At 39.6% G+C, this 10,046-nt stretch overlaps 1 protein-coding gene across 2 annotated transcripts; it reads right to left on the minus strand.

The window, feature by feature from the left end:
- Positions 1 to 166: 166 nt before the first annotated feature.
- On the minus strand, positions 167 to 8,250 carry LOC120745923 (selenocysteine insertion sequence-binding protein 2-like). 2 transcript variants are annotated; one of them, XM_040051140.1, is made up of 18 exons: positions 8,057 to 8,250; positions 7,490 to 7,608; positions 7,268 to 7,409; positions 7,115 to 7,184; positions 6,069 to 6,274; positions 5,880 to 5,964; positions 5,687 to 5,781; positions 3,543 to 3,686; positions 3,369 to 3,455; positions 3,173 to 3,274; positions 2,947 to 3,079; positions 2,642 to 2,808; positions 2,399 to 2,528; positions 2,133 to 2,292; positions 1,807 to 2,027; positions 1,170 to 1,324; positions 908 to 1,073; positions 167 to 790 (listed from the first exon to the last, which is right to left on the minus strand). In XM_040051140.1, the coding sequence occupies exons 1-18, from the start codon at positions 8,063 to 8,065 to the stop codon at positions 666 to 668; spliced, it is 2,316 nt and encodes a 771-aa protein (XP_039907074.1). In that variant the 5' UTR covers positions 8,066 to 8,250; the 3' UTR covers positions 167 to 665. The 2 variants fall into 2 exon arrangements, with proteins under 2 accessions (XP_039907074.1, XP_039907073.1); XM_040051139.1 differs by having other exon boundaries at positions 7,268 to 7,412.
- Between the last annotated feature and the right edge of the window lie 1,796 nt (positions 8,251 to 10,046).

Consider the following 10,046-nt stretch of genomic DNA (forward strand, 5'->3'; position numbering starts at 1 on the left):
CTTTATGTTGAATTCTTGTGTACAGACGGTATGCTATAGAGACTGGTATGCAGCATATGTTATATAACATGAATGAGAACATTGGAGAAGAACATAAACATTGGTTTATCATTGTTCTTAAATTAATGTGTAACTTCAGTGTCATGGCAAAATAAAAGAAGGTAAATTTAAACCATTAATTCTTTTAATATGCAATCTTGAACTTACTCCACATGTTTACAAAGGATGATACACAACTCTTTATTCAAAACCTTCAAATTTTACTGGAGTCAAGGAATGTCACTATGTCAAAATGTCATTTCTTTATGTAAAATGACACTAAAATGTCAAAATCGTTTGAACTGAAGTTTATTATAAAGAAAAAAAAAATGCAGTGTTAAATCATCATACATCCCCTTAACAACCTCCACACACGGTCATGAAGCTGCTGATCATTCAGATTGTGGGATCTCTTCAAGTTCAGCCCTACTAAGTTGGTGATTTACCTCACAAGAAATCATAAATAACTGGAATAAGCACTAACATGATACTGACAAAGTCCTGGAAAGCTGCGAGCCGCAGTTTGAGAAACACCTGCAGCACTGTAGCCTTGGAAGGCTCTTTTTCTGCCAGCAGGATGAGAAATAAGGGGATCCATTTTTCAGGCACAAAAGGCTTCACAACTGTTAGCTCTCTTCATCATCAGTGTTTTCAGTACATTCATTGTCCAAGTGCATGGACCGCAGCTCCACCTCAAAGTCCATTAATGTGTGGTTATACTCCTCCTCCAACATTTTCTTCCAGATTTTTACTGAGAAAGGGAGACAATATGTAATTATTTTTTACTGTTTCACGATTACTGTTAGAGACACTTTGTTTTTTACTAGACAGAGCAATATCATCGCTATCCAATGTTACAGTTACTTACTGTATTGTGGTTCCTCTGGCTCTGTTACATCCGGGTCAGGCACAGGTTCCTCAGTGTTTGTTTCAAGCTCTGCCTCTTCCTGGTCTCTCTGCTCCAGGCTTGACACCATCCCTTCATAGGCTGCCCTGGCCTCAGAAGACAGCTCGATCATCTTGTGATAATAATCCTGTAGGTACGAAAGTTTTCAGCTCATTTGAAATTACCTATTAATGTCATCTTAAAACAATAATTGTGCGTACTTTTGCCTAACAATAACCCTGACCTGTGCACCATCATAGTTGAAGATGCCGACCAGGGTGACAGGCACGGCCTTGTTGACACAGCGTCCCAAAGCTTTTCTAGAGAGTGCAAATATGAACGGCACACCCTGCTCACGACATGTATCGATGATTGTGTGGAGAGCCTCATCCAGGCCGCCTGTGAAAGGTGATATTTTTGCCCTTTTCATGCAATTGTAAGCATTCCTTGTACGTCACAGCTCTCCCAGGATCACATTTATGAAAGACTATATGACAATTCTCGCTTTTCCATGTTGCTTGATAAATCAGAAAACAAATTGTATTCTCTCCATTTTGTCTTCTCTCTAATTTGTGATTTTTAAGACCAAAAAACATTTCTGAAATGCCAACAGGGAATAGTGTGCTTTCTAAAAGCAATAGCATAAAACTAGAAAAAAAAGGAGATAATGAAGTTCTGAAACTGTAATGGACATGTTTAAAAATATTAAGTGACCATAAAGAATTGGGATGCATACATATAACTCCTGATGATCATAGCCTAGACTTGAATTTTAAAGTAACAACACAAAGAACATGAAAGTTGGACTGGCCCAAATTTAAAGAAAACCTTCAGAATTCCTAGTTTCCAAACTGAAAGCCAACTATCAGGTCTTATAGTACCTTTGGACTGGATGCGTTCACAGTTAGGTGAGATAATGACACACTTGATCTTCCTGAGTTTGAGGTGCTTGTGGACCTCCCTAAGGCCCATCACGAGCCGCCTCTTCATGCGGGCCTTCATGGGGTCCTTCTGGTACAGGCGGTCCTGGAACCGAACGAGCTCCTTTAGCAGCAACATCACGCACTCATCCACATCTTTGCTCAGCATCTGGCTGCAATAACTGAAATGCAAATGAAAATGGAAACGCGATATACTCAGGGTGCAAGCAACCAACATCAACTTGTGACTGGTCATGCAGTGAAGCATGCAGCTTTGGCAGTCTTACTCTCTGAATTTTCTGCTGTGGATTTTAGGTGCTGGGTATGACTGAGGTGAGGGGATTTGTTGCTGTATGGTCTCATTTTTGTCCATCTCTTCAGCTTCTCCCACGATCTGATATGTGTCGTTTAATTCATCAAGTCCCTCTGCAGGAGAGCTAACCTCATCTATGGTTTGAAAAGCACAAAATTAAAAATATTAGCTGCAATCATTCGTTTCCAACAGCTCAGAACAAAGCATACTGGCAGCAATAATTTCACTGCATGCTCTGACCTGTGGCGTTTGCATCACACTGCTCTTTTTCTGTACAGTTACTCGCAAGTTTATACTCGCTTTCAGGCAGCAGTCCTCTCTCCTCCAGTAAACGCCTCTGCTTCCTCTCCTCTCTCTCCTTCAAAATGACCTGAGGAACCAAAACATGAGTTCAAGTCTATAAACAGAGCTACACAGCTGAAATGAATTCTCATAAAATTGATTATATTTGTCTTTATTGCATAGTAAATAAATGAACTTTGCCTTCTTCAGAGGAGTTGGTTTCTTTGCTTTGGGCACCTCTCTTTGCTTGCCTTTCTTTACCAAAGGACTAGTTGAATCGAGGGGATTGTGTGCAATTTTATCCTGCTGCCACAGAGGCTTCTTCTGGGCAGATGTTTGCTTCTGAACAACAGGTAGTCCTCCACCAACTACACATACAGGAATACTTATTTTTCATCAGGTTATGATAGCATGCACTCCAAGATCGGGGTTAGGAAACGACTTAAATTAGCATTATTCTTCAAAACAAAGTATAAAGTGATATCTATCAAGCCAACCTGACCAACCTGTGAGAATAACTGGCTTAGCGTCCTGCTTGGCTTTCTGAGACTGCTGCTTCTTTTCCAGGGTGGCCAGCATGTTTCCGATGTCCAGTTGCATAGGAACCTTGCTCTTTTTCCCAGAGGCTTTCTCGCTTTTCTAGAAATCAAGTAAACAAGAACAGAACTGCACATTAAAGTCAAACCTGTTTCCAATTCTAAAGGTTAACTTTAATGTACACAAGACACAAACCTGTCCTTTTTTTCCTGTTTCAGTGGGTTGTGTCTTTGCTGCAGGTGATTTTCCCTGGTTCTGGTCAGCAGATTGATGCTGACTTCCTTCTCTTTGGTTTTCCTTAAAAAGAATGTAAAAATCACTATCATAAAAAACACTATAAAATGTAATTTTAGACTAATATTAAATATATATATGATGAAATGATGAGTACCTCATTGCATAGTTTTGTATTGCTGCTGGTTATTAACCTTTCAGTCTTCGACAAAGCAAGAGTCAAGTCTGGGAACTCCTCTTCATCCTTCAAAGAAAACCATACAACAGAAGTAATCCTTCTCCTAGCAACAGAACGAGTTGAACAAAAATTCACAACTCAGATTTTCTTCACCTCAAATTTTGGAGGCTCTTGAGAAATCACCGGCTCTGACGAGTCACCTCCTGCACCCTCACTGCTACTTTTCGGCTTCTTTTTTTTCTTTCGCTTTTTCCTCCCTGGAGCTATCTCTTCCTCCTGTGCAGCCATGCTCTCAATCTGATAAGATATAAAAATGACAAAGCTCAAACACCCCATGAAAATATAAAGGCTTACTGTGAAAGTTTAGCTTTTTGTTATGTTGAGGAACCCATTTGATAAATTCTGTTATATCAAGGATGTAAACACCATGATATATAGTCTGTGTGTCTATAATTACATGTTTGCTTGATGTTCACAAATAATGTCTCTTTGGCCTCATTACTCTGTTGCCTTGCTTATTTTGGTTTACAATGTCTTTGTAAATAAAGAACAGCTCTTCACAGAAACTCTCCAGTGTTGCCATAGTTTGAACACAATTTTAAGTACTGCACTCTAAAGACTGTGCTGATAATGTTAGAGATTTCCATGGCTGTTGTGAATGGCATTGTTTGTTGTTGTTAGATCAATAGATTTCTGATAATCCACAATGAAAGTTCAAACAAAGTTGAAAAAGATTTTTGGAGGGCGGTTAGACAACATAATCATATGCAACTATATCTGCCTGTGCTAGAATGACTTAGACTGTTATAAGCGATATGTGTCTCACACAGTGCACAAACTATGTCAGGGTGCTGCTGCTTCCTGAACATAATGGAGGGAGGTGTGCCTTATTCAGAGCTAGAACACGAGTCCCTCTGTGCTGATTGCAAAAGAGGTACAAGTTGCAAACCTGCAAATGGGGCTGCTAAATGTGGAAAGTGAAACGAGGCATAATAATCTCTACTTTGACTGTGACGCATGTCAGGTGGACAAGCTGATATGGTATTAAAAAACTGTAATTACCTTGGACTTCAACAGGTGTGCTGTGTCAGATTTTATAACTATTGCAAGTTGGCATGCTGTAATTTCATTTACATTTATGAATAAAATGCAAGCTTCGAGAGAACATTTGTTGCTTCTTGCTTTTTCTGTGATGGTGCTCAGCCTCTGTGTGGATACAGAGTGTAACGGGAGAGCAGTGGGAGCTCTGTTGCAGAGTAATACTGTCCACATATTTTTAATTAGTGTGAAAAATCTACCTACATTTAAGAAAACCTAATAAAAAGGTTAATTACAAAAAACGCCAAAAGCTACTAAATGGATGGTGCATAAGTGAAATTAAGTGTGATGGTTACTGCTGTGCGAGAGACATCAAGAGCCAAGAGTGAGCTATTTAAAAACAAAACAAAACACGACAACAAATGGTAAATGGCCTGTATTTGTATAGCGCTTTACTAGTCCCTAAGGACCCCAAAGCGCTTTACACATTCAGTCATCCACCCATTCACACACTGGTGATGGCAAGCTACATTGTAGCCACAGCCACCCTGGGGCGCACTGACAGAGGCGAGGCTGCCGGACACTGGCGCCACCGGGCCCTCTGACCACCACCAGTAGGCAACGGGTGAAGTGTCTCGCCAAGGACACAACGACCGAGACTGTCCAAGCCGGGGCTCGAACTGGCAACAGATTACAAGGCGAACTCCCAACTCTTGAGCCACGATCGTCCCAATACCACAAAACGAATACATACACAACTCACAAATACTCAGATATATCTAGTAATATTTAGTAACAGCCTTACAGATTTCTTTCCATCTTGTGGTAAGTATATAAAGTGTAACGCAGAGCAGGGGTAGTGAGAAGGCTGTTTCGCCTTTCTTGTAGAATAATGAGAAAAGAAAAAAAAAAGTGTTCACACCTATAATACTCACAAATTAACTTTTAAGTGTCCAATTAAATCTTTTTTTTATATTTACTCAAAATTTATTTATAGAAGTTAAATTCGGCTGCTCTCTTGTCACAAGGGACGCAGGAGCATCCCGTGTCGATTTGGCAAAACATGATGCCCTTCCGAATGCTATCCCCGAAGGGACTTGTGTTTCCAGCTGAAATCAAAACATGGGCCCAGATAAGAGCCAGAAAATAAATGGTAGGTTTACCTCATGAAAATAATTAATTCACTTACGGATTGTTAAGATTTGCCAATTGCCTAGGAATCTGGTATAACTGTTGAGAATCTAAAACATGCATCATACCTGCATACTGTTACAGCTGATTGTCTTGTCATTGGGATCAAGTTTCTTCGGAGGCTGAGAGGCAATGTTAGCCCAGGACGTCACCACCGGTTGGACTGTGCACACACACCAAATAAAGATAATCAACGTGTGAAATATTTTTAAAACTGCCTTAAAATTGCTGAAAGACAGACTAGAGTAAATCTGAGCCTACCTGCTTGGATAACTTGGCTTTCTGGCTTGGCATTAGTGGCACACACCTGAGGACCAGGTAGGGTTGGAGATCCTCTGCTGCCAGACTATGCAACAAAAAATTACAGCAGCACCAACATCATGAGTATAGCTTTCTGTAATGTGCAAGAGCTGTCACATAGCTTAACATTTGAGATTCCCATGAGCTGACCATCCAAGAAGATGCCAATTTTGGAGTTTGGGAGCTTGTGAATGGAGGATCCCAGCACTCTTTCCGAACAGTAGGAGCTGCTTTGGCCACTGAAACACCACCCAATTCTGGAAAATCAGCCATCTTCACTTCAAATGGGACAGAATTTGTCTGTGCTGGTTTTGGCTTCCCTGCAGAGGTTGGGGCAGATCTTGTACCTTTAAAACCTGGGAATGAATTATGAAATATTAAAGGAGAAATATTTACATAAAGCAGCGGGTTTTAAACATTTTGTGCCCAACATACTACAATTCTGTTCATCAAAACTGAACAAACAAACAAAATCTATAAGACAACAATATGCTAAAGAATCTCATCAAGAATTACTGCAATTCTCACTGTATTGACACCTTTGCTCTACATCATCTCAAATGAATGTTGTCAGTTCATTCTTTAATTGCATTTCAGACAGTTACAGTTTATCTGCAGCATCTAGATCTTGCAAGATACCGTTACACACAAACCATCAAATGGTCTTGCAGCTTCAGCTGTAGAGCTCCTTTAAAGTAGGCCAAGCTTCTTTCAGAATCTCTCTGTGCCCCTTTAGCTTTCTTGGCACCATATTAACATTGCCAAACTGCTGCCAGAGGTTTATGCACTTGGGCTAAAGGCCACAGACATTCCAAATCCACGTGAAGCTGTAAGACAGGCAGCTTTCACAATAATATCTGCTGGGTCATCGGCATAGGTTGTTACTTGGAGTTTGAGTAACATGAGAAAGCAACAAGGTTGGTGCACAAACATGCCCAAGGCACTAAAGCAATAACCAAGCCTTTAATGTGTGGGCAACTCACAAGTTAGCCGATCATTCGTGTCGCTTTGCCCTCCTGTATATGGCAGTAATACGTGCAAGCTTGATACCAAATCCCATGGGATATTTGGGAATCACTTGACCACAAAATGATTTCCAATGTTAAAAATATTTTGTTTGTACATTCAATACAAAAACTAGCATCTGAACCAAGAAATTATTCCCAAAATAAGTTAATACCATGTACGCCACTTACCTTTTTTCTGCATGTCCACTGAGGTTTTGCCCATGAATTTTCCTTGAGAGTCCTTTTTGTTTTGAGGCATCTGTGAAGATTAGAAAATAACAATTTACTTCATGAATAAAGTTTGTTTATATGTAGGTTTCTGTAAATAAAAATAAAACCAACCTTAGCTTGGGGATCCTGTTTGGTCCTATTGCTCTGTAGGAAGTTATCACTGGCCTCTCTAACAGGGCGGCTGCTGCTGTAGCCATGACTCCTCGGTGCATCTCCTCCTCTGCCTGCTGGTTTTGGGCTCAGACCTGACTGGCTTCTTAACAAATTGTAACAACATGAGCACCTGATGAAAAGCCAAATGATTAAATACCCCTGAAAATGATAACTTCCTACCCTCTTGAAAACTGATCGGAGGTATAAGGGTTTGGTAGAATCAGAGGTTGCGCTGATGCTGATGTGTGGGGCTCTGCAGGCGGTTTCCTCGACCCCCTCTGGTGTCTATGGTCAAAGTCCTGGAAAGCAAAGCACATGACAGTTTTTTCTTCTGCCACCAAACAGCGCGTTGGTGTTTGACCTTTGATAATCACGCCATTAATTCCAAATTCGAGTAGAATTTGCATAAAGAAATTTAGCTTAAGACTAACCGCTATATCGATGTTTTGGACTCACAATGCACTAAAAACGAAACGCATCCATCTCCACTTGATTACAGAACATCCAGCTTATGTTGCACAATAGTAACCGCCGGGTTGAAAATGTCTTACAGTATAACTGAACTATTAGCTCATTATTGTGTTCAAACCACACATTGTCTTAGCAGTATCTCACTCGTGTAACTAACAGTTAAAGTTTGCTAAGAGTTAGCTCACGCTCAGCTGCAAAAACTAACATTCGTTAGCTTTCTAGCTAACTAGCTAGCAAAAGAAAAGAACAAATGTGGCATTCATTTTCATAAAATACCTTGTCCATCACTCTAGTTGAAGTCACATCTTCGTATCTTCATATAAGCTCATACAAGTCGCCAAGCTCCATCTTACGAGTGTACAGACAATAATCTACCCCAAAAGTGTGTGCATGGCTAACCAGGCTAAGCAACCTGTTTGACAGCATGTAGCCGGAGCAGCTAGCTGCGTGAAACAGCTGGTGTTTACATGTGCAGTCAGGAGATCCACAGCGACACCCTCTGATAAAACAATGTAAACCATTTAACGAGTATTCCTGTTAATTAAAAAAGTATAATAAACTCTATGAATCCATCTTTTACTGAGACCCCGAAGGCTAGAAAGACGCATAAACATATCTATAACTCTATACTCTGTGCATATATGTGTAAATATAAAACACTTAACATTATCTAAACATACCAGGAGGACCCCAGATTAACGTTGTTGCTTGGCCCTACTTAATTTAAGTTGCTTAAAATTGCACTACATACACATTATTACTGACGCTGGCTCCGTAGTGTAGTGGTTTGCACATCTGCTTGGAACGATAACACATTATTAGTTATATTTTGTTGTAGTTTGCTTGGACTTCTTTGAAACTCCAAAATAAATTGTTGTGTATTTATTTAGTATTTCATGAAAGAGAATTGCGTCTTTAAATTTTCTACTTTGTTAAGTTAACAAAACTAAAAAGCTTTACTCTGAGTACCAAAAGTCAATGTCTGGTTTAATTATATAGCACATTTCATCATAGGCCTGCTTTAACTCAATATGCTTTACACAGAAGATAAAAACACCTATGCAAGTTTATGATGAAAACAAAACGAAGTAAAGTGCACATCCATGCACACAGTTATTAACTGTAAGCCTGTGAGAACAAAAAGTTCTTGAACACAGATTAGATTAAATTTAGGTCTGTAGACAGCTTAATCCAGAGAACACGACCATACGTGAAAGCACCCTCAGCACACTTAGATTTATCTCTGGAGACAGTTAAAAGATCTGCAACTGAAAATCTGAGAAGAACGACTGAGTAATAGACACTGAGCTATTTAGAAGTTTACTGGAGGAAGTCAGATGTGTACTATACAAACCACTGAGAGCTTTATGAGCTAATAGAAGGATTTTAAATGTAATTCTGTATTCAGCTGGGATCCAGTGAAGTGACTTTAGCACTGGGATAATATGGTCCAATTTTCATGTCAGGACTCGCCGCTGCACTCTAGACAAGCTGAAGTTGTCCTACTAGTAATTTGGATAATCCTGCAAACAGAGCAGTAGTCCAACTTGCTGAACACTTGGACCAATTTCTCAGTTAGTTTGCGATTAGGATTTTCTAACTATATCTGTGGTAGAAAGCAGTTCTGGTGACCTTATTGATGTGATTATTAAAACTGAGATCACTGTCCAAAATGCTGCAGAAGTTCCAGACAGAAACAGAGTGAGACTGTATGGGATGATAAATATGAAAAAATGTTCTCTCTCTGACTTTTTGGACCAGGGACAAGGATTTCCATGTTTAAAACGTCTCTAGACAGCCAACTGTTAATGTCATCAGTGCATCAGTTTGTGAACAGAGGTTAGATCATCAGAAAATGATAAGTACAGCTGTGTAAGTATGATAGGATATATTGCGATTCTTTATGATAGTGCCAAGGAGGAGCATGTAAAGGTTAAAGAGTAATAGACTAGTAACAGACCCTTGATTTAATTTCTGTTACACTTTAGGGGCCAGATGTTTTGCAGTGGTACAAATGTGTTTTAGAGTAAAAAACTTTTTTTCTTCTTTTTTAGTGCCTTTTAGTACAGCCATTTCATTTTCAAGGTGCAAAATGTAGAGAGGAGAATATTTAAATCAGTGGTACAAACTGAATTGAATCATGTTTTCAGCACACAACTGCTGACGGTGTCAAAATTTAACACTGAAAAAAGTATACCTTGCTTTTTGCACTTCATACTGACCTGAACTGACTGTGCCTATGAAATAATTGCACCTTAGAAATAAG

This window comes from Simochromis diagramma, unplaced genomic scaffold, assembly GCF_900408965.1.
Source record: "Simochromis diagramma unplaced genomic scaffold, fSimDia1.1 OVJJ01000131.1, whole genome shotgun sequence".
Lineage (NCBI taxonomy): Eukaryota > Metazoa > Chordata > Actinopteri > Cichliformes > Cichlidae > Simochromis > Simochromis diagramma.

What these genes read in the sequence shown, in the direction of transcription:
- LOC120745923 (XM_040051139.1), bottom strand. An exon ending in AAACAGGAAAAAAAGGACAG is followed by an intron (nt 3,080 to 3,172) that starts GTTTGTGTCTTG and finishes CTTGATTTCTAG; the next exon opens with AAAAGCGAGAAAGCCTCTGG. An exon ending in GCCAGAGGAACCACAATACA is followed by an intron (nt 791 to 907) that starts GTAAGTAACTGT and finishes TCCCTTTCTCAG; the next exon opens with TAAAAATCTGGAAGAAAATG.